Source organism: Anas platyrhynchos, chromosome 1, assembly GCF_047663525.1.
Source record: "Anas platyrhynchos isolate ZD024472 breed Pekin duck chromosome 1, IASCAAS_PekinDuck_T2T, whole genome shotgun sequence".
NCBI lineage: Eukaryota > Metazoa > Chordata > Aves > Anseriformes > Anatidae > Anas > Anas platyrhynchos.
The window spans coordinates 1,507,835-1,531,371 of record NC_092587.1 but is presented as its reverse complement, the minus strand read 5'-3'; the positions used below and the strand labels follow the sequence as shown (position 1 = coordinate 1,531,371).

General features: G+C 56.7%; 1 protein-coding gene across 7 annotated transcripts in view; it reads right to left on the bottom strand.

The window, feature by feature from the left end:
- Positions 1-16,059: 16,059 nt before the first annotated feature.
- Positions 16,060-23,537, bottom strand: part of NRF1 (nuclear respiratory factor 1) — a 51,216-nt gene continuing 43,738 nt past the window's right edge. For 3 of the 7 annotated variants that reach the window (XM_072038260.1, XM_072038145.1, XM_072038176.1), the window contains one exon: positions 16,060-17,081. In XM_072038260.1, the coding sequence (XP_071894361.1) occupies positions 16,918-17,081 (164 nt within the window). In that variant the 3' untranslated portion in view covers positions 16,060-16,917. Of the gene's footprint in view, positions 17,082-22,735; positions 22,774-23,257; positions 23,345-23,537 lie in introns of those variants that run through there. The other 4 variants (XM_072038291.1, XM_072038104.1, XM_072038073.1 and 1 more) reach the window with 3 other exon arrangements.

The following is a 23,537-nucleotide window of genomic DNA, read 5'->3' as shown; positions in this document are numbered from 1 at the left end:
GTTTCCTTTATGTTAATTACGGGCATGAAGCAAAGGGTTTTAAAGGGTTTTAAAGGGTTTTCCTCCCCTTTTCCCCTCCGCACCCCTTTTTTTTAATTTTTTTTTTCTGTTTTGAAGCAGTAATGTAGGGCTGTGGCTAGTGACTGTGCTGAAGTTCTCTATCTAGCATTTGTGGCTTGTTGGAAGGGTAATTTTTAACTATTTATCATGTAAAGGTGTACTTAACTCTTATCTAGCACGCTGTTTTTTCTCATTTTTTTGGGGAAAAGGGGGGGGCACGGGGGGCTGGCACCGTTTTTACCTCGCTTCCCTGCCCACCCCTGCCGTCTGCTTGTGCTGTGACCTCTCCTCTAGGTGCTACGTAGGAGTAGAGCGAGTGCTGGGTGGTGATTTCGGTTTAAAAAGGAGAAAAAAAAAAAAAAAAACACAATAAAAAATTTGTATTTTTTCAATATTGTATTAAAAAAAAAAAAAAAATAGTGTTCTGATTAACCTCCTCCCCCTTCCTTTGCAGGTAACCTTTTCTTGTCCCCTTCCAGGTCAGATTCGAGGCATCGAGCTCGCCCCTTCCCCTCTCCTTTTAGGGGATGAGCGCGATCCTAAAGAAGGCGCCCCTAAAATAACGGGGTGAGGACGCAGCAGGGCTCGTGGATGCTGGATGGGGGGCTCTAGAGCTGTTTTTTTCTTGGAAAATGCCCCTGACCGGGGCTGAGCTGTGCCCAAAATCACCACCCTGGCACCCTGCCCTTGCTGCACGATGCTTTTAGGGCAAGATGCTTTTAGGGGATGAGCTGGAAAAGGGTCGGGGCCGCCTGCTTGTGGCCTCCTTGCACCACTCTTATTTTTTTTTTGTTTTTTTCCCTTCATTTTATGTCATTTTTTCACCTTTTGGTTTCCGAGTCTTCCTCCTCCTCCTCCCGAAAGAAGTAGTTTGTAAATAAAACCCTCTGCGTGGTCCGGAAGGAAAAGGTGGAGCCCTCCTGCAGCTCTTCTTTGGGTCAGTTTGAGCTTTTTTTGGGTTATTTCATGAATAATTAAAACAAGATTGCTGCCACCTTGCCCTCTGCTGTGGGGACGGGAGCTGCTCAGCCCCCCCTCAGCCCCAGGCTCGTCCCTGGGTCCCCAAACCCATATCCCCTTTGTTCTTTAGGGTTTTTTTTATGCAACCCCAAAACCTGCCTCGCCTCTTGGTGCACCAACCACCCCACCCAGCTCCTTGGGGACCCCTTGGTGGCACCGAGGCCGTGGTCCCCATCCCAATCCCCAAACGTCTGACCCCACAGATGGAGCCCACAAAGCCCCTTTGCGACCATCCCGAGACCCCACAGCCTGGCTGGGACGAGCAGACCCCAATGGGGGTGGGATGGCGGGGCAGGGCGGGAGGTGTTTGACCGTTTTCTCTTCTTTTTGCTTCTTTTTGACCTGTCCCAGTCCCGCTGGCACTTTAAGCAGGGGTGTTTGAGAACTGGCCATGGTCTTACTGCCCGTGTGATACTTGAAGAGATCGGGGTGTTTTGCAATTCATTCGAGTCAAAGGGTTTGGTTTTCTTTCTTTTTTTCCCTTTTTTTCCTTTTTTTTCCCCTTTTTTTTCCTTTTTTTTCCCTTTTTTTTTCCCTTTTTTTTCCTTTTTTTTTTCCTTTTTTTTTCCCCTTTTTCCTTTTTTTCCTTTATTTTCCTTTTTTTTTCCTTTTTTTTTCCTTTATTTTCTTTTTTTTTTCCCTTTTTTTTTCCTTTTTTTTTCCTTTTTTTCCCTTTTTTTTTTTTTCCTTTTTTTTTTTCTTTTTTTTTTTTTTTTCCTTTTTTTCCTTTTTTTTGGGGGGGGGTTCCTTCCCCTTTTTGTTTTTCCCCCCTTGCGTCGTGATGTAGTGGGCACGTCGCCGCCCGGCCCCACCGCCTCCTCCTCTCCGCCTATAACCTCTCCCCGAGTTGTGTATAATGAAAGAACTGTAAACTTTTATTTCTTTTTTTTTTTTTTTTTAAATAAAAAAATAATGTCTATACCTCGGAGCCTGCCTCCTGCTTCAGCCCCCACAGCTCCTCCTGCCGTGTCCTGGGGGATTTGATGTTGTTTTTTGGAGATTTTGCAGCCAAATTGGGGCTGGGAGCAGAGCTCGGGGCTCTCCCAGTGCCTTACTGGGGATACTGGGAGAGCCCCCCTGCTCCTGGTCACCTGCTTGTGCCATGGATTTGGGCGCTGGGGGAGTCCCAGCACCCTGAAAGCTCCGTCTGATGGGGGGGGGACACCCAAAAATGGGGCTGGGCTGTGCCAGGTCTTGAGCGCACCCCAATTCTGGGCACTGGGGCGCAGGGTAATTAACGCCCATGGGATTTGGGGTCCCCACAGGTGACATTTTGGGGGGACAGGACAGGGATGTCACCCTCCTGGCTGGTGGCAGGGTGCCACCTGCTGCCAGCAACCAGCCTGGCACCCTTGGGTGACACTGGGTGCTGGGGGGGGGTGACACCCCGTCCTGGGGCCACCACCAGCCTTGGGGAGGGAGTAGGGCATGGGGCACAGCTTTTTGCGCCCCTCTTTTTGCCCAATTCAGTTTTTTTTTTAGGGCCAGCTGGGGGTGGCGCTGTCCCTTCTGCCCAGCAGGTGGCCCCCGAGCCCCACCAGTAGCCTCCCACTCTGCCCAGTACGCGCGCAACTGGTGCGCCTCCGTGTCCCCCTCCCACCCCACCGAGCTCAATGGGTTTGGGGCACGGCGTGGCCGGGGTTGGGGACTTTGGGGACACGCAGAGAGGGGTGGGTGCTGCTTGGTGCCCCCAGGAGCCATCTCATGGGGCTTTTGTGCCAGCCCTGAAAGGTTCTGGATGCCTTCTCTGTGGGGCTCCGGGTGCCGGCTCCATGGGGCTTTGGGGTTTTTCCCCCATGGAGCTTTGGGTGCCAGCCCTTAAAGTCTCTGGGTGCCTGCCCCGTGGGGTTTTGGGTGCCATCTCCATGAGGCTTTGGGTGCCTTCTTCATGGGGCTTTTGGTGCCATCTCCATCAGATTTTGGGTTTCTTCCCCAAAGGGAAGGGCTTTGGGTTCCTTCTTCATGGGGTTTTGGGTGTCTTTCCCATGGGGTTTTGGGTGCCTTTCCCACAGGGCTCTGGGTGCCATCTCCGTGGGGTTTTGGGTGCCTTCCCCATGGGGCTTTGGGTGCCTTCTTCATGGGGTTTTGGGTGCCATCTCCATGGGGGTTTGGGTGCCATCTCCATTGGGTTTTGGGTTTCTTCCCCAAAGGGCTTTGGGTTCCTTCTCCATGGGGTTTTGGGTGCCTTCCCCATAGGGCCTTGGGTGCCTTCTCCATGAGGCTTTGGGTGCCTTCTTCATGGGGTTTTAGGTGCCATCTCCATGGGGTTTTGGGTGCCTTCCCAAAGCCCCCCCATGGGGGGCGAGCGGGATGTCCCCCCTGCTCCACATTTAACCCCCGTGTCCCAACGGGTGGCTGGGACCCCACAGCTCCCAGGGGGACCCCAAATCTTCCCCCATCCCCTTTTCCAGGCTGGATCGGTGAACCCAAAGGACCCCATCCCTATCTGTGGGGACGGGGACGTGCGGCTCGGAGCGGGCACGGAGACAGGTGACCCCAAGGGCTATGGGGGACACCTGAGCCCTCTCCTCCTGCCCCGTGCCGGCTCCGGTTACGGCCCCGAATTGTTCCCCCGGCTGGAAGAAATGCCGTCAGCGCCGCGGCTCGGATCGCTGCCCATTACTAATGCATGATGCTCCGGCTGTGCCCGGCCCCCCCGCCACGGCGTGAGCCCCCCCTGCGCCTCCCGAACCCCTCGGGGAGGGACAGGGATGGGTTTGGGGTAGGGACCCCAATCCCGATGTGCTGGCAAACGTCGCCCTCCTCCCCGTGGTCGGGGGTCCTGCCCCATATCTACCACCAAGGGCCCCCCCGTGCTCCTTGGTTTGCGGCTCCTGTTCCCAAAGGGAGATTTTTTCCTCCTCTCCCGTGCCCCCAAATTTCTCTGGGAACTATTTCGGGTCTTTAGGGACCATCCCAGATCTTGGGGACCTCGCCAGGCTCATGGGGACCACCCAAGGCATCTCCCGTCCTTGGGGACCATCCTGGGCTTTTGGGGACCATCCCGGGCTTTTGGGGACCATCCCGGGCTCTTTGGGACCATCCCAGGTTCTTTGGGATCATCCTGGGATTTTTGGGACCACCCCACATCTTGGGAACCAACCTGGGGGAACCCAAGCCCGGCAGCTTCACCCCAACCTCCTCACCCACCCCAAACAGCGGGGCACAAAACCCCATTGAGGGTGTCCAACCCCAACCAAACCCCAACCAGAACAACCAAACCATCCCCTCCCTTCACAATCCCCAAATTATCCCCAACCTTTTTCTCCCCCCCCTCACCCCCCAACCCAGATCCAACCCCATTTCCAAGCTGGCCTCTCAAGGGGGTTTTGCCAGTCCCGACCTCGCCGCCAGCCATAAAAACGTGCCGGGGAGGGCCGGGCAGTTAATGTACTCGGGTTGCTCTCCCTCATCCCGACGCATCAATATTGCATTATCGTTTCCATCCCCATCTGAGCCCGCCGAGGAGCCTTGGAAAAAAAACCCGGCCCCGGCACGGCCCCGGCCCCGAAAACCTCAGCGCCAGCGGGGCGGCTCTACCCGGCCCCCGCCGCCCCTTTCCGGAGGCTCCTCCGCATCAAATATTCGGGTTAGGAGCGAAGCGAGGGGCTGTCAATTTTTAAACAGGGCCATTTGCTCCGCTCGGTTCGTGGAGGGGGTGAGGCCTCGAAGAAATTTTCGGCTGGACCCCGAAATATTGACGGTGGCGGGGAGAGGGTGCTCAGTAGGGCACGGAGACCTTCCGTGGATGGGATTTGCAGCCCAACGAGTCCTACGTGCCCGGTTCCCCAAGGTTTAGTGCACCCACACCTTACCCATGGCGGCGCCCCGCAAATTTTGGGGTGTCGGAGCCGTTTTCTGGGGTGGTGCCTGCAGCACGGAGCTGCTTGGGGGCGTGGGGAGTGCAGCAAAAGCTCGGCCTTGGTTTGGTGATGGGACCTTTCTGGGGTCTTTTAGGACCATCCTGGGGTCTTTTGGGACCATCCTGGGGTCTTTTGGGACCATCCTGGGCTCTTTTGGGATCGTCCTTGCACCTGGGGACCATTTGGGGTGCCTCCCTGCTTGGGGACCATCCTGGGCTCTTGGGAGCGATCCCAGGCTCTTGGGGCCCATTTTAGGTCTTGGGGAACATCCCTGGGAGCTTCCCTTCTTGGGGACAATCCCAAGCCTTGGGGACCATCCCAGGCTCTTGGGGACAATCCCACATCTTGGGGACCACCCAAAGTCTTGGGGACCATCCCAAGCTCTTGGAGACCATCCCACATCTTGGGGACTATCCTGGCCTTTTGGGGACCATCCCATGTTTTGGGGACCATCCCAGGCTCTTGGGGACCACTCCGGGTTCTTGGGGACAATCCCACATCTTGGGGACCACCCAACGTCTTGGGGACCATCCCAGGCTCCTGGGGACCATCCCATGGTTTTGGGGACCATCCCATGGTTTTGGGGACCATCCCAAGCTCTTAGGGACCACCCCACATTTTGGGGACTATCCTGACCTTTTGGGGACCATCCCGGGGTCCCTCCTTTCCCCGGGACCATCCCAGGGTCCCACATCCACCATCAACCCAACCCCATCCCAATCCCCATCCCGACACCGAGCTCAGCCCCGTGACGTTAACACCGACCCCCCCATGCACCCCACAACCCCCCCGGCTCTTCCCTGGGGGTCTCACCCCCAAAACGAGGACCCCCTGACTCCTCTTTGCCCACCTCCACCCCGTGTGGGGCCGCCGCCAGGCCCTGCAGCAACCCGATCCCGATCCCATTCCCGTCCCAGCCCACCCCAGGCCCCAAACTGGTCAGGCTGGTTTGGGGCCGAGCCCAGCAGCCACTGCGCTCGGGGGGGCTCAGGTGACCCCCCCCCATATACGTGTCCATGTATAGCCCCATAAATGTGCATAAAATTGAGTCCCAAAAGGGGTTTAGGTTTTTTTTTTAATATGGTCGGGGCCTGTGCGCAGGCCGTGCACTGGGGGTTGTACGTGGGGGGGTGTTTTGGGGGTGTTTTGGGGGTGTTTTGGGGGTGTTTTGGGGTTGTAGGCCTCTGGTTTGGGGGCGTTGTGTGAATTTGGGGATGTTCCTGTCTGTTTTGGGGGTGCTTGTGTCTGTTTTGGGGGAGTTTGTGTCTGTTTTGGGGGTGTTTATGTCTTGTTTGAGGGAGTTTGTGTCTGTTTTGGGGGCACTTGTCTGTTTTAGGGGTGCTTGTGTGTGTTTTGGGGGAGTTTGTGTCTGTTCTGGGGGCACTTCTGTCTGTTCTGGGGGCACTTGTGTCTCTTCTGGGGGAGTTTGTGTCTTTTTGGGGGGAATTGTGTCTTTTTTAGGGACATTTGTGTGAGTTTTGGGGGTGTTCGTGTCTGTTTTAGGGGTGCTTCTGAGTGTTTTGGGGTTGTTTGTGTCTGTTTTGGGGTTGTTTGTGTCTGTTTTGGGGTCTCCATGTGTGTTTTGGAGGTATCTGCAAGGGTTTTGGAGGGTGTTTTGTCTATTTAGGGGGGTTCTGTGTCTTTTGGGGTGTTCTTGTTTGTTTTAGGGCTGCTCCTGTCATTTTTATGTGTCTGTTTTGGGGTGTCCATGCATGTTTTGGACGTTTCTGTGTGTGTTTCAGGGATGTTGTTGCATGTTTTGGGGCTGCTCCTGTAATTTTTTGGGGGGTGTTGTATTGGTTTCCAGTCTATGAGCATGGTTTTAGGGGGGTTGTGTGTTTTGGGGATGCTCCTGTATGTTTTAGGGATGTTCTGGTTTATTTTGGGGGCGTTTGTGTCTGTTTTGGGATGTCTTTGTGTGCATTTTGGGGCCGTTCTTGTGTCTTTTGGGAGTGTTTGTGTCAGTTTGGGGGGCCCTATGTGCATGTTTTGGGGAACCTTGCGTATTTTGGGGATGTTTGTGGCTGTTTCAGGGCTGTTTGTGCCTGTTTTGGGGGTGTTTTTGTCTGTTTTAGGGGTATTTGTGTGCTTTGGGGATGTTCATGTGTGTTTCGGCAGCACTCCTCTCTGTTTTGGGGGTGTTTGTGGCTGGTTTGGGAAACTTGGGGGGGGCATTTGTGTCTACTTTGGGGGTGTTTGTGTCTGTTTTGGGGGCATTGAGGCTGTTTTGGGGCACGTATGGGTTTGTTTTTGGGGTGTTTGTGCCTGTTTTAGGGGTGTTTATGCCTGTTTTAGTGGTGTTTGTGTCTGTTTTGGGGTGTTTGTGTCTGGTTTTGGGCATTTGTGTCTGTTTTGGGAGCGTCAGGGCTATTTTGGGGCACGTTTGAGGCTGGTTTTGGGGTGTTTTTATCTGCTCTGGGGGCGTTTTTTTCCGTTTCAGGGGCATCGGGGCTGTTTTGAGGGTGTTTGTGTCTGTTTTGGGGCACATTTGTGACTTTTTCTGTTTTTTTTTGTGTCTGTTCTGGGGGCATTTGGGGCTGTTTTTGGGGTGTTTGTGTCTGTTTTGGGTGCGTCAGGGTTGTTTTGGGGCAAATTTGTGTCTTTTTTTGGGGGTGTTTGTGTCTGTTCTGGGGGCATTTGTGTCTGTTTTGGGGGTGTTTGGTGCTTTTTTGGGGTGTTTGTGCCTGTTTGGGTGCCATCGGGGCTATTTTGGGGCACGTTTGGTGCTGTTTTGGTGCCGTTTGGGTCTCTTTTGGGGCTTTTTGTGTCTCTTTTGGGGCACCCAGCCGTACTTTCAACACCCTCCTGTACCTCTCAGATCCAACCGTGCCCCCAGGGGGTGCATCCCAGCACTGGGGGGGGGGCCCTTTTCCATGTCGGGGGGGGGGCATCCAAGTGTCCCCCCAACACCCCCCTCCCCATTTCCCCCCTCCCCGGGGCTCTGCGAGGAGGAGGAGGAGGAGGAAGAAAAGAGGAGGAGGAGGGGGGGGGGGGGTTAAGGGATCGCTTTCCTCCCCCCCCCCCGGTCTCCCCGGGCACCGAAACCGGATCGGTGGCGGCTCAGGTGCGGGGCCCCCCCCACCCCCCCGGTGTCCGGTGTCCGCCAGCCGGCGAGCGGCCCCGGGGGGCTATAAAATCCCCCGGGGGGAGCCTTCAGAGGGGCTCAGCCGCCCCCTGCCCGCCGCCGCCCCCCCCCCCGGAACGGAGCCTCCGCAACCGGCCCGAGCCTACGGGGGGAAGGATGGGGAGGGTGGGGGGGGGGGGTGCAGCATCCCCTTATGTGTGCCCCCCCCTTTCATTAACCCCATCCCTGGGGGTTAATTTTAAAGTGGGGGGGGTCCGGGGGCAGCATCCCACTGTGTGCCCCCCCCTTTCATTAACCCCATCCGAGGGGTTAATTTTAAAGTGGGGGGGGGTCCGGGGTGCTTCCCCCAAAACCTATAGGACCCCTCCCCTGGTGGGTGATTTTTGGGAAGGGGGTGGGAGGCGGCTCCTAGGGGGGGTGGCCCAAGGTGAGGCCGTTCCCTAACGCACCCCCCCAGCTGGTTTCCACCCCCCCCACCCCCCCCGGCTTCTCTCCTCGGTCCCGGCTCCACCTTCTGGGGCACCTGGGCCAATTGCAGCCGCGGGGGGGGGTCCCCCCGGCCGGGCTAAGGCCGCCGCCGCCTCCGCTCCTCGCCATTTGGGCGAGCGCTGGGGAGGTGGGAGGTGGCCGGGACCCCCCCCCCTTCACCTCCCTTACCCCGATTCCCCCCCCCCTTTTTTATCCCTGTCCCCCCCCCCCCCCGGTGACCCCCGACGGGCCGCCCGGAGCCGAGGCGCAGCGCCCGGAGCTGAGGTAAGTGCGGCCGCCTGGTCCCCAAAAAGATTTGGGGGGGGGGAACCTGGTTGGACCCCCCCTGGGGTTTAGGACCCCCCCTTTTTTCCCCAGGACCCCCCCCAGGATCCGGTCCCGGGGTTGCGTTTCCCACCCGCGGCTTTTCCTCGACGTGGGGCTCCCCCAAACCGAGCCCCCCCCCCGGGATGATCCCAATCTCTGCCCCCTCCGACCCCATCCAGCAGCCCCCCCTGGACCCCCCCACCTATTTAGGGACCCTCCCCCTGCTCGGGGACCCCCCCAAACCTCCGCCGTCGGGGGTGCTCCGGAGCCGCCGCATCCCCGCGGGTCCAAAGGGGCGACAACGAAAGCGGGGCGCAGCCCCGAACCCCAACCCCCTCCGGCCCTGGGGGGGTTATTTGGGGTCCCGGGGTGCCCCCCCCGCCCCGATCGGCCCCATTTATTCCCCCTCAAAGCCTTGGGGTCGCCGTGATCTCAGCCCGACCCCGGTGGCTGCGGCTCCGGTGTCGCCACCCGGCAGCGCCCGCAACGAAATCCCAAATTCGGCCCCGCTCTGCGCAGCACCCATGGGTGCCCCACAGCCGGGGGGGGGCTGCTGTGACCCCCCCGGGGTCCTTACCCTCACCCATCCCCACCCCGGGGCTGTGCAGGGACCCCCAGAGCAGCCCCCGGCCCCGCTGTGTCCCCAACAACCCCGCGTGGGGACACCGAGGGCTCCGTCCGTGGGGTCCTGGTCCCATTTGGGGGCTGTTTTGGGGTTGGGGGGGTCCTGGGGAAAAAAGTGCCCCCGTGTCGCTGGCACTGCGGCACAAATCCGCCCTGCTCAGCCTCCAAACGGGCTCCTCGTTGTGCCCGGCAGCTCCGTCCCCGTCCCCTTTGCAGCCTCGGTCCCTGTCCCCATTCCCTGTCCCCATTCCCGTCTCCGTCCCAAAACCCATCCAAATCCCCGTCCCTGTCCCCATCCCTGACCCCAGCCACGTCCTTGTCTCCGTCCCTATCCGCTTCTCATTCCCCGTCCCCATCCCCGTCCATTTTTCCTTTTGCATCCCCATCCTTGTCCCCATCCCTTTACCCGTCTCTGTCCCCATTCCTAACCCCATACCCTTCCTCATCCCTGTCTCCATCCCTTTATCCATCTCCGTCCCCATTCCTGTCCCCATTCCCGTTCCCCATCTCCGTCCCTATCCCTTTACCCATCTCCATCCCCATTCCTGCCCCCATTCCTGCCCCCATTCCCCTTCCCCATCCCTATCCCCATCCCTTCACCCACCTCCATCCCCATTCCTGCCCCAATCCCATCCCCATCCCCACCCGGGCTCTCCCCATCCCATGCCCACGGATGGGGCAGCGGCCTCACAAACTGGGGCGCCCACCCTCACCGCACCCCACAGCGGGGCCGGCATTGCTGGGATCCACTGGGATCCACTGGGAGCCACTGGGCAGCCCCAAACCCTTCGGTCCCCATCCCTTATGGGGTGGTGTCAGCAGCCGGGCACCATCTTGGTGTTATGGCCGCGAGCATCTTTGGGTGCCACCCCCAGCATTTCGGGCTCGGGGAGGCATTTTTAGGGGCTCCTCGCCCCTAAAAATGGCTCGGGGACCAGGGGACCCCCCTGCTGAAGATCTGGGGGCCTTGAGGCTGCCGGGAGCAGGGCTGGAGGGGGTGGGGGCCCCCCGAGAGGGGGGGTGGGCAGCATCCGCAATGCGGCATCTCCCAACGTCATTGCCCGGGGTGCGGCGGCTCCGCAGAGGGGCAGGCTCAGCACCGGGGCCGGGGGGGCCCTGAGCTGCCGGGGGGGCCCTGAGCTGCCGCAGTGGCCTTGGGCGGAGGCAGGGGACAGGGACGGGGACGAGGGGGGCACCTCCAAGAGCTGCCACCCCCCAATCCCCCCCCCTTTCCCATCCCCTCTCCCTTTGCGCCCCGGTTGGGATCGGCGGCACCCAGGGGTGGGGCGCAGGGGACACGCGGCCACTTTCGGGGAAGGGCCCGATCCTGCCAAAAATGGGGGCACGCGGGGATTTGGCGAAGCCGTCGCTGTCAAAGTCACGCCAAGGATGCCGGCCCCAAGGACCCGTGTCCCCAAAGCCACCACGGTGCCACCACGGTGCCACCACCACGGTGCCACCAAGGTGCCCCCGGCCTCGCCGCGGCCAGAGGTGAGCGGTGCCGGGGACGTGGCCTCGGGGCCCTGCTGCCGATCCCGGCTGGGATCCTGACCCCATGGGGGCTCCTTTGGGTTTTTTGGGGATCTTTGCTATGGGGCGAGGGCTTAGGGGGGGACAAATCCGTCCCCGTTGGCCGCGCAGAGCTCCGCGGCTCCCGAAATCGCGGGGATGCCCGAGGTTGAGCGAAGGCGGCCGTGGGCCTGTTTCGGCCCCAAATTTGAGGCCGGCACGAGGCCCTGGGCACCCCCCGGGCCTTTTTTTGGGGCCTCAGCTCGGGGCCGACACAAAGGGGACTTTGTGCCTCCTCCTCCTCCTCCTCCTCCTCCTCCTGTTCCGCGATGGCCGCTTGGCACGGCCCCGCGGGGACGGCGGCGGCGGCGCAGCCACCCGGGGGGCTCGAGGCCGCTGGGGGTTTTGGGGAGAATTTGGGGGCTTTGTAGGTATTTGGGGGGGCTGCCAACAGGTGGGGAGAGTGGAACCTTTTGGGGTTTTTTTACCCCAAGATAAGGGGCACAAGGTAAGGGGGGTACCAGCATTTGGGGGCTTTGCAACCGTTTTGGGGTTTCGCAACCGTTTTGGGGTTTTGAGGCCATTTTTGGGGTTTTGCGGCCATCAGGGAGGGGTGGCAGCCTTTTGGGGGGCTTGCAGCTTTTTGTAGGGTTTGCAGCCACCCAGGGCACCCCGGTCCTATATAACCCCTGCAGTGACCGGGTCCTTGTCCCCGTCCCCGTCCCCATCCCCGTCCCCACACCCGGGGCTGCTCCGGCTCCATCCGAGCCCTGGGGGCCCCCCTCCAGGGGGCTGCATCTGGGTGAGCGTCCCCCCCCCGCGGCCCTTTTATCGACCCCGGCTTAGATCCAAGGGTTTTGGAGCCTTCTGCAGGTCGATTAATTGTTTTCTCCCATTTTTTATGGCTTTTCTCGGGGGATGGAGGTCGGGGCTGCTCGGTGGGCACCCACGGAGGGTATTGGGGTGAGGGTGGGCGCAGGCGGCACCCCCCTAATTAAAACCTTCCCGATGCTTCCTAATTAAAACCCAACCTCCCCAGCGCTGCTTTTCGGTCTTCATCAAGATTAAAAAAAAAAAAAGGGTTGGAAAATCCTTGGGGTGCAGGGATGCTCAACTCGAGGCGCACCCAAAAAGACCTGGGTAGGGCGAGGTTTTTGGGGTAAAAACGGGCCGAAACGGGGGTGCGAGCTCGCTACTCCTGTTCTGTGTATGGCACTGGTAGAATTCACTGTGCAACCCCGCGGTCAGTGAATTACCATAGGGCCATAAACAGAGCAGAGAAAGACCCGCGAGCCCTACGGGGCCGCCGCCAGGCCGCCCGGCCCGCTTTGGCACTAGCACATTTTTGCTTTGCTTTCTGTCTTTTGAGCAATTATGTGTAGTGCCAATATGGGAGGAGGCGGAGAGAGCAGCGAATATGGGGGGGGGACACGGATTTACCCCCCACGTGCGTCCCCAACGGAGTTTTGGGGCCAAGGAGAGATGGAAACCTGCCCGAAATGTGGATGGGATGGGGCAAATTCCCTGTTTTTTTTGGTGTTGGGGTGAATTTCCCATTTTTTGGTGTTGGGGCAAATTCCCTACTTTTTGGTGATGGGGTAAATTCCTTGTTTTATGGTGATGGGGCAAATTCCCCGTTTTTTTGGTGTTGGGGTGAATTCCCTACTTTTTGGTGATGGGATAAATTCCCCATTTTTTGGTGTTGGGATAAATTCCCCATTTTTTGGTGATGGGGCAAATTCCCCGTTTTTTGGTGATGGGATAAATTCCCCATTTTTTGGTGATGGGATAAATTCCTCATTTTTTGCTGCTGTGGTGCCCAGCCCCATCCCATGGAGCACCTCAAATATCCACGGGGGCATCGTTAGGGCGCTGCTCAACCCCAGCCGGGATTTTTTTGGATGGAAGGGGGAAATTTTGGGTTTTTTATTTATTTATTATTTTTTTTTCAGCTTTCCATTCCTGGGGCTGTTTTTGGCAATGGTAGAACTCACACTGGTGCGGTAGCGGGATCCGGTGGTTCTAGACTTGCCAACTACAGCCCCGGGGAACCGCCGCAGACACGGCCCCCCCCAGCACCCTGCTCACCCCCCCCCAAACCCCAAAACCCAGGGCTGTGCTGAGGCTGGGGGGGTTCTGCTTTGACTTGGGGATCCTAAAATGTTTTTTTGGGGGGTTTTGGGGGGGTTTTGGGGGTTGGGAGCGGAAGGCGGTCATTGGAGCATCGCGGCCGCGTGTCCCCGCGTGACTCCGGGCATCGGGCAGCCGGGGGGGGGGGATTATATGGCCCCCACCTCGAGGAAAAGGGGGGGGGAAACTGAGGCAGGGGCGATGCTGCCGCTCATCCCTGCCCCATCCCCGGGTGCTGGCGGGGAGGTGACGGCGGTTTTGGGGAGGGGGGAGGCTGAAAGTTTGGGTTTTTGGGGTTCTGGCTCCAGGTTGGGGTTTTATGGGGTGGGGGGTGGGGGGGGATGAAGCCCCCCCCCCCCCCCCAGGGTGGGTGGTGGGGATATGTAGGGCAGCGCCGGGTGATTACGGGGCTTTCGGCGTAAGCCCGCGGAGATGGGATCAGGCGGGATTAGGGGGCTGCAAATCAACCCCCCCCCCGTGATGGGGGCAGGGACGGACGGACGGACGGATGGACAGAAAGGGGGGGGGGGGCGCAGGCTGTCCGTCCGTCTGTCTGTCTCTGTCCTCATCTGTCCGTCTGTCCTAGCAAACAGCCGTCTGCCCCCTTCGTCCGTCTGTCTGTCCGTCCGTCCACGCTGCCATCATCATTTTGGGGGGGGGGGGGCGCAGTCATTCCTCTGTCCGTCTGTCCGTCCATCCATCCACCCGTCTGTCCGTCCGTCCGTCCCCCAAGTACTCCCCACCCCCCCAACACCGGTGCCTTGACCCCAAGGGCAGCAGGGGGGAGGGGGGGGGCGGGGCACCCCCCCCAGCCCCGCCCCCCCCGATATATCACCCCCCCGGATATATCACCCCCCCGATATATCACCCCCCTCTCCCGATATATCACCCCCCCCAATATATCACACCCCCCCAATATATCACACCCCCCCGATATATCACACCCCTCCCTGATATATCACCCCCCCCGATATATCATCACCCCCCCCGATATATCACCCCCCCCGATATATCACCCCCCCCCGATATATCACCCCCCTCCCCCGATATATCACCCCCTCCCAATATATCACACCCCCCTGGATATATCACACCCCCTCCCTGATATTTCACCCCCCCGATATATCACACCCCCCCAATATATCACCCCCCCAATATATCACCCCCCCGATATATCACACCCCCCCAATATATCACCCCCCCGATATATCACACCCCCCCGATATATCACACCCCTTCCCTGATATATCACCCCCCCGATATATCACACCCCCGATATATCACCCCCCCCCCCAATATCCCACCCCCCTGATAACCCCCCCCCCACCAGGCCCCGCCCCCAGCACCCACCCCCCCCTCCCACCCCCAGACCCCAGCAGGGCTCACCCCAAGGCCTGCCCCCCCCCCTCCCAACCCCCAACTGGACCCCATAGAGCTTTTGGGGTCAAATCCTGCATTTTGGGGCCGCTGTGAGCAGCAGGGCTGGGGCTGCGGCAGCAAACCCAGCTGGGACACGAGGGGCGGGGGGGGCAGAAAAATGCTTGGGGAGCCCCCAAAAACCCCCCCAAGTTCCCAAAGACCCTCCCAGTGCCCATAATGGGCTCCCCATTATGGGGTGGGGATAAAAACGGGGCCGAGCCCAGCGGGGGGGCCCCGAGCTGCTTATTAAAGCCCGATTAACGCAGATTAAAGCCTGGGGGCAGCGTCTGCCGGGCTCAGGCCCCCCCCCGGGGCCATGCTGCCAACCCTATAGGGGTACCCCAAACTGTAAGGGGGGGACGGGGACACCCCAATTCCCATGGCCGAGCCACGCCGGTGTCTCCTCGTTCCTCATCCTCCCCCCCCATGATACTGGGGGCTACTGGGGGCTACTGGGAGGCTGCGGGGTGGCCACCGAGCGCGTCAAGCACAAATCCTGCCCCCAAGGCACATTGCGGGTACAGGAGAGCCCCAAAACCCTGGGAAAATGCCCCAAAAGAGGAGCGGGAGGCGTGGGTAGACACATCTGTAACAATTTATTGAAGGAGGCAATAATAATAGACACCGGGAAAAACAACGGGGGGGGGGGGGGGGTCCATGCTCTGCTACTCGCCTGGTTTTGGTTTTTTGTGGGTTTTTTTGGTTTTTTTGGGGTCGGGGGGAGGAGGAGGGGAAAGGGGAAACCTCTCAGACTAGGAGAACGTCATCTCACCGCCAAAGGAACACGGACGTGAAAGCCACCGACATCTTCACAACGACGATTTTTAAAAAAAAAAAATAAAATAAATCATCGTAATTAAAAAAAAATAAAAAAAAAATAAAAAAATACCCAAAAGCGGAGAAACCAGGACCGCCGCTAGGGCAAGCTCGCCCTCCCTCCCTCGTTAAAAGGTTACAGAAGAAATGGATACAAAGGACGCTTTTTTTGATATTTCCCGTATAAAACAAAGTAAAATACAAGAGTCTGGAAACTGCCGCGAGGGCGGAGCGAGACGCGGAGAACTTTGTGGATGGCCACTTGAAAAATCGTCATAATAATAAAAACAAAACAAAACCCAACAAAATTAAATACCATGCACGACTGCACGCGCCGCGGGGATGGAGGAGGAGATGGGGGGGGGCTCGGTTGGAAAGGTTTGGCCCGCTGGGATGTCCCCAAATTGGGGGATCTGTCCCCAAAAAGGCCCCCGCGCCCCCTTCCCTCCTTTGGAGGGTTTTGGGTGGCGGAGATGTGCCGGGGGGGGGGGGCATGGAGCAGGACTGGGTGCACGGCTCCCAGGGGATGATTTGGGGGTCCCGGGGGTCCCAGGGGGGGGGGCAGCGGGGTTGGGTTGAGCCCCCCCCGTGGCTCTTTGGCAAGGGAAATTTGGGGAGGGGGTTGGGGGGGGGCTGAGCGCTGGTCCCGGGGGGGTCCCCGGATCCGTCCCGGTGCAGCCCGAGCTCCTTTCGGGGCGGTTCCCCTCGGTTCCCAAGCCCCGCAGGAGGAAATAATAATAACAATAATTATTATTATAATAACAAAAAAGGAAAAAAAACAACAAAAATACACAAAAAAAAAAGATTTAAACCGGCAGGTACGTTTTCCAGAGCAGAGGAATTAAGAGCGGGTCTCCAGTGTGCACCAAAAAGGGAGCGGGGGCTGGCGGCGGCGGTGGTCCCGCGGCAGAGCTGTCCCCAGGGGGGGGGGAAGCTGCCACCCCCCCCCCCCGCAGTCCCACAAGGCGTTTTCCCCAGAAGAGGCTTTTCCAAATTGATGTTTTTGTTGTTATTGTCCTTTTTTTTGTTTTTTTTTTAAATATAAAAGTCCACGTTAAAAGCTTTCCATCCCAATTCACCAAGCGCGGAGGGCGGTGGCGCAGCCGGAGGGCGTCCGTGTGCCCCCCCAAAATCCCCCCCCCCATGGCCTCACCCTGCTCCGTTCCACTTTGGGGGAAAAGGGGGCGAAGGGGGGGCTGCTTTCCTTCTTTTTTTTGTTTCTTTTTAATGAAAAGTCCCGTCAGAACGTGGCTGCTCGCTCCTACGAGCTCAGCGGCGCTATAAAAATGCACTTGACACACACACACCCTCTGCTATTTCATTTTTTTTTTTTTTCCTTTAAAAAAAAAAAATAATAATAATAATAATAAGGTTAACAAAAACCCCTTCGCATCCAAAGCTGGGAGACTCCTCGATGACGCCACCTGATTTCATCTCTGGAGAGGCGCGGGGTTTTTTGTTTTTTTTTTTGTGTGTGTTTTTTTTCTTAAAAAAAAAAAAAAAATGGAAATTTCATTCGCGTTTTTTTTAAAGAGACGAGGAGAGAACGAAAAAAAAAAAAATCACCGCCACGCTCCTGGCACCGCGGGGCACCCGTCACTGTTCCAAGGTCACCACTTCCACCGCCTGCCCGTCCACGGTGACGGCACTGTCCGCTATCCGCGTGGTCACCGGGGCCATCGCGACCTGCACGGGGCCGTTCCCCTGGGCCAGGCTGGTCACCACGGTCTGGTACATGCTGACGGGGATCTGGACGAGGCCTGCGGAGAGAAAAAAAGGAAAAAAAAGGGGAAAAAAAAGGAAAAAAAGGAAAAAAAAGGAAAAAAAAGGAAAAAAAAAGGAAAAAAAAAGGAAAAAAAAGGAAAAAAAAGGGAAAAAAAGGAAAAAAAGGAAAAAAGGAAAAAAAGGAAAAAGAAAAAAGGAAAAAAAAGGAAAAAAAGGAAAAAAAAGGAAAAAAAAGAAAAAAAGGAAAAAAAAGGAAAAAAAGGAAAAAAAAGGAAAAAAAAGGAAAAAAAGGAAAAAAAAGGAAAAAAAAGAAAAAAAGAAAAAAAGGAAAAAAAAAAGGAAAAAAAAGGAAAAAAAAAGGAGAAACGGGGTGGTGAGGTGCGGTAGCGTCGGATCCCCGAGTGTGGTTTCCCTCCCTCCCAGCCCAAGGGGTGAGGGTGGTGAGGCTGCCTGGCTCGGTGCGGGCGCCAAAAAGGGTTTTTTTGGGGGCACCGAGGGTTTTTTTGTGGGGTTTTGGTTCTCGGGGGCAGCCAGCGGTTGAGGCTCCCACCCCGACAGCACAGGGCACCCGTGGGGTCACGGTGTGGGGTGCTGGAGCTCAGCCCTGACCACAAAACCAGAGAAACCCCCACTGCGACCCCAATGCTGGGAAGGGAGGATCCGGCACATGTGGGGTGAGCTGGATGGGGTTTTGGGGCAGCAGCCCAAAACAGTGGGGCTGTCCGGGCAGGAGGAGGTGGCACAGAGCAGCGGGGAGCCCCGAAAAGATTCAAGAGGAAAGAGAGAAGAAATGCGCCAAGAGGGGAGCTCTTCCATCTCCTGTAATGCCATAAATCACCCCAAATCCTTCCCCGCACGAGAAAGCGACCCCAACAGCAGCACCTGGTGCCCAGGCAGGGCTCCCAAACCTCTCCAAACCTCTCCAAAACCTCTCCAAAACCTCTCCCAACCTCTCCAAAACGACCTCTCCAAAACATCTCAGCCTCTCCAAACCAATTCAACCTCTCCAAACCAACTCAGCCCCTCCAAACCAAGCCAGGTTCCAGCTCGCCCCCCCAAAAAAACTTTGTGATGGGAATGATTAAAAGAAGGAGAAAACAACCGCAGGTGGCACCGTGGGAGGCGCCCGGATGGCAGGCAGGGGAAGGGATCTCGCAGCATTTTGGGGTAATAAACCCTAAAGGCCGGCAAGAGGATAGTGGGGTGGCAGCAGGCTTCATCTGCCCCTGGCCCCTGCTGTCCTTGGAGGGGAGGGGGCTTCTCAAAGCGTGATTTAGGGCACATGAGTAGGATGTTTTTGAAACTTTCCACATTTGTTGGGACAAAAAGGCTTTTAGGGGTGCCCAAATCCATCCCCTGAAACCGCACCTCCCAGCCCATGCACGGGCTAAACAAAACCCTAAATAAAACCCTAAATAAAACCCTAAATAAAACCCTAAACAAAACCCTAAACGAAACCCTAAACGAAACCCTAAACGAAACCCAAGGGGATGATCGGGGCAGCAGGCTTTCCCGAAATGGCAGCGGGATTTTTTCTGCTTGGGGTTTTGCTGCGGCAGGGCCCCGTGTCCTGCCCAAGGACAGGGGTTTTAATGCCGCGATTTGGCGGCGCGGTGTCCTCGGATAACTCGCCCTGCAGACAGGAAAGCTTATAGGGTCTGATCGTGCTGCCCGGGTGGGTGACCCCGGCGGGGTTTTGCAGCTCTCTGACAGCTCTCAGGATCCCCGAGGGATCTGCAGATGGGAAAGTTTCGCAGCCCCCCCCTATCAAAAGGGGTTGTTCCCGTTCCAAAATGGGGCCACCTACGGGTTCGTGCAGCTCAGCCCCACTGCGGGGTCACCCTATTGGGGTGACGGCCCGATGCCGACACCTACAGATGTCACGGAGGCAGAAGCATGAAAATTTTTGGGGTGTTTTCCAACAGTTTTAGGTTATGAGGCATGGAGATGAGAGCTCACTCGGCCCCGTTGAAGCAAATCTCCAGTAGGATCGCCGAGGCTCATGGTGCAGCTCCCTTTAAGCGGGTTTTTTGGCACGGAGCAGGGGCCATGGCCTGGGATGCACCCGAAATCCCCGCTGCAGACCAACAAGCCTTAAGCCTTTAGGGCGAGTAGGGCTGCTAACCCCAAGGAATCTGCCGCAGCTCCCCGAGGTGAGGCTGTCCCCGCGGCCACCCCAAAGACGAGGGGTCACCGGTCAGGGTGGGAGCCTCCCGATCCCTCTGCACGGCTCGAAGATGCTGGCCTCGAATTTGGGGCTGCCAAAAACGGGCTCTACCAAAAGATGATGAGATGGAAAAAGCAAACGGGGCTTTTTTTTTGGGGGGGAAGGATGAGCTTGGGCAGAGTAAGGATGGCTCCGCGAGAGCCGGCGCCGCGCAGATCCCCCCCCCCTTTTTTTTTTTTCGGTGTGGGATTAAAGCAAATCGCCTCAGCATCTGACGTAGCAGCCAGCCCGGCAGGAGCGGTAACAAACCAAAAGGAGGAAGAGAGGGCGAGGGCTGGAAAGGCTGCCGTGCATTAGAGCAGAGATGATCGCCCTTGGGGGGGGAGAGACGATTAAAACTCCTGAGATGCTGTAATCGGGTCCGGGATTGGCCCCGCGCTGCATCTGCTCGGCCCCGCGCCCTGATTAGCCCTAATCTAAGCGGCATATGTTAATCCAAAGCGTGGATTTCAGCCCCTTTTCAATTGTCTTAAAAACCAGGAAATCCATTCGACGGAAAAACCAACTCGGAGACCCTGAAAAAAAAACACCAAGGAAGCCAAGTTGGGCTGGGTGCAGGCAGGGAAAGCCCCGGGGAGGGATGGAGGAGGGCTCGCACCAGCCCCGAGCTGCTCCTACCTGGGGAGAGGTGCTGAATAACGCACGGAGAGGGCACAAAACCACAAAACTGGCTCCCAGCACGCAGGGGATGGTGTGGCTGGGCTCCTGCCTCCCCTTTCTGCAGGGATTTCTTGCTGGCTGCTGGAAAAGCTCCCCGGGATTTGCAAGGAGCAATAAATAAGGAGACAAGGGGGCCGCTGCTGCTCCAGCAGGGGTTGCAGCTCACGGGAGGAGGGTGAGGAGCAGGATCCACCTGCATCTGGGGAAACCTCGGGATTCAGAGGGCAAAAATCAGGCAATGACCAGTGGACACCTTACCTGGCGGGGAGCAGCAGCAAGGGCAGCCGCCTCGATGCCAAATTTTAGGTTTAACGGCTGCGTTAAAGCACAGGGAAGGGGTTGGGGGAGAGGAGGGGGCAGCTGGGCTGAGTCAGGGCTCTGGGAACTGGCCTCGAGGTTCAGCAGCCCCCAGATATCCAGGATAATCGATGCTCAAGGGTTTGGGGTCCGAGGCATGAAATACCCAAACTTTGGGGGAAGGAAGCGGTCTCCTCCTCTTTCACCAGCAGCAAAATCCTCTTCCTTTGGAGCATCAGCTTCAGCGCAGACCCAGCCTGATGGCAGCACGGTGGGCAAGAGAAAACGGTGAGATTTTTGTCGGTTCACCCTCAGGGAGGGCAGAGAAGGAAGACTGAGAGAGGGATGCCATGAACAGAGGTGAGTTTGCTGTTGAGAGCCACCACGGAGCACAGAATAATTGCTCTTGGGATTTCTCTGATGGGGCAGAACAGATAATGCACAGCGACCCCAAAAATCACCTTGGAGAGCCCCAGCAGAGCACAATGCATGGTTTTTTTTAATTCAAGGTGACACAACCTAGCAATCAAACACCAAGATCTCAACGGAGGGACGTGGTCTTCTTCCAAACGGAGCCCAGAGCCCACGTGGGATCAGCAGAAGCCAAAAATCAGATGCAGGTCTGCTCCTGGAGATCTGGCACCGAGCAGAGGAAGCAGATCCAAAGCAGCGAACGCAGAAGTCGGTGGCTCTTGCTCTGCTCTCTTGGACACCGAGGGGTGGAAGTGCTGGAGGTCGCCTTTGAAGCCATGGTGGCAAAATTCTTGTAGATGAGTCAAATTAAGAAGTGTGAGGGCGTTAATGGACAAAGAAGAGGATCGGGGAGATCTCCAAGCAAGGAAACATTCATTTTATGTGGGCAGCAGAGAGAAATTGAAACAGCACTGGGTCTGTACACGCAGTACGGTCCACAAATCCATCAGAAGTGATGCAAAGAGGAGACTAACCCCATCGCCTTTGCCACAGGAGGGAAAAATAAGAGAGTTTTTAAAATAAGAGAGTTTTTAAGTGCAGCATGAGAGCTGCAGGAGGTATTGGGGGTAGGGAGGAAGCCAACCATTAACCAGAAGTTTGGGAAGCTCCGGATCGACCTGCGTGGGGAAACACCATTTTTAGAGCCAGCAACCACTTGAATTCCCTTCCAGCCTGTTAAATGAAGATTTTGGAGGCTCCACTCGGTGTAAAGAAGCGATGGTTCACAGCTGGGAGTCACCAGCCAAGCAAATTTAAGACCGTGCTAGGACACGGTGGCCAAATCAGTTGGCACTAGAGGGGTTTCTTGATGAAATCCCTGACTATGGAGGAAAAACGTTTGCAAAATACGTGTTCCTCAAGATAAGGTGTTGACGTGACACCGTGGATGGGGTTTCACTCAAAACCAAGCATTTAAGAGGGTCCAACAGTGGTGATGAAGGAAGACATCTCATTAAGGCACCTACTTTAAGATGAGCTGTCCTCTGAAAGCGTGCCTCTCTCTCCTAATAATTGCTGGAGGATCAGTGTCTACCTCAAATTCGATCTCTTCCAACAAGACCATGGTTGGAAGGGCTTCCACGATGAGAAACGCCTTACTGACAAGTCTCAAGAAGTCCAGGCAGGGATTTTTAAGCTTGGAGAACCTTCCAGGCACACAACAGCCACAGCTTGAACAAAAAAAACGTTCCATCAAACGATAACTTGAGAGAAGCCCCTGTCCTTATTCTGCTTGCCAACCTCAAGCACAGCTCGAGGTCAGCCATCATCCGTCTTTTCAATCCCTTTCAGGTCAAAACCACAACAAGGGACCTGAATTTTGAATTTTGGTAGCAGAGAAGAGGCACGGCCGCCTCGACTCTTCCTGAGACCAGCAGATAAGCACAGGAGACAATGCTAACGTCTTGTACACGCCTCGATTTTCGTCCTCTCTACATGGAGGGAAGGGTCCCAGCTCAGCCAAGACCCCAAATGCCTTTGGGTTCATCTCCCTTAGTCCTTGGTCCTGCCTCTGTGGGAGGGGAAGGCAAAACAGCCTCACCAAGGGACCACTCGGACACTCAGGGCTGGTTCGTGGGTGCCTCCCAAATTGTTCCAGGCACAGGCCAAGAGAACACCCGAGCCCGGTCCTCATCCCGAAATTAGGATCTAGAGGACACCGCTCCCACTTGGCGAGAGCCCTGAAGTGGATTAGGATGCTTTTAGGGGTTTGCTTTGTGTTGTTTGCTCTGTTTGTGGTTTTTGTTTTTTTTTGTGCTTTTTCTTTTTTTTTTTTTTCAAGTTTTTGTTTGCTTGTTTTCTGCAATTACAAAAACTTTGCCAAAAATAAACAGCGGGGCTGGATCCTGATTGACAAAAAGCTCAGTCCCCAAGCTACTACGTGACATACAGACAGGGACTGAGCTGTGTCCGCACAATTATCTCCTCTGACACCCAGGCTCGCCCCCCTGGCCCAGCCACGACCCCCCAGTCTTCGAGCAGTGGGGACAAAACCTCCTCCACCGGCGGCGCTTCACCAGCACCACGCATCGCTGTCCTTGCAGCCCTTTAAGTCCTCCACCTGCAATCATCTACGGCCAGGAGAGCAACACAAGGAAAAATCGACAATCATTTTTAACGTCGGAAGGGATCAATGGGGAACGCTGGGCCTTCCGTTCCATCTGGGTTTCAGCGGAGCTGAAAATCCCCAGTTTTGGTCCATTTTTGCTTCCCCCCCTCCTCTTTTTTTTTTTTTTTTAATATTAAAAGGAGGGTGGAGGGGTGAAGGGGAAAGGAGCACCAGCCTGGTATCCTGATGGATTAATTTGGTGCTTTTGGCTCTTGTGCCCTACGGAAGGCAAGCTGCCTCTCCCTCTCCTCACCGAGGGTGATTTTAGAGCTGGAGAGCAGGACCTGGGCAGAATAAAGCTGGATTTGGTCAAGCCTGCTTCTCACACAGGCTTCAAACCCCAGCAGCGGGTCCCCAGGGCAAGGCACTCTGTAAACCCGAGCCAATCTGGTGGGGAGGAAAGGTGACAAACACGCGAAGAGGAGTCTAAACATGCATGCGTCTACCTGTATAATGAAAGCTTTTTTTACCGTGCTCCACAGACGAAAGCTTAACGAATAACCCTTCTAAGCTTCCTTGATCGGCTGGCTTTGCTGTGGAGTGAAGGGCACACCTGATAAGATTAGCAGTCTATCACGGTCAGTCAATGTAGAGAGGAAACACAGGTAAAAAATAGAGAAAGGACAGCAGCCCCTAACGTCTGCTCCCCGCGGGGTCTGCCCCTCTCGCAGCCTGCTTGCTGGGAGCTTTTCCAGAGAAAAAAGAAACTGGAGGCAGGAAAGCCCT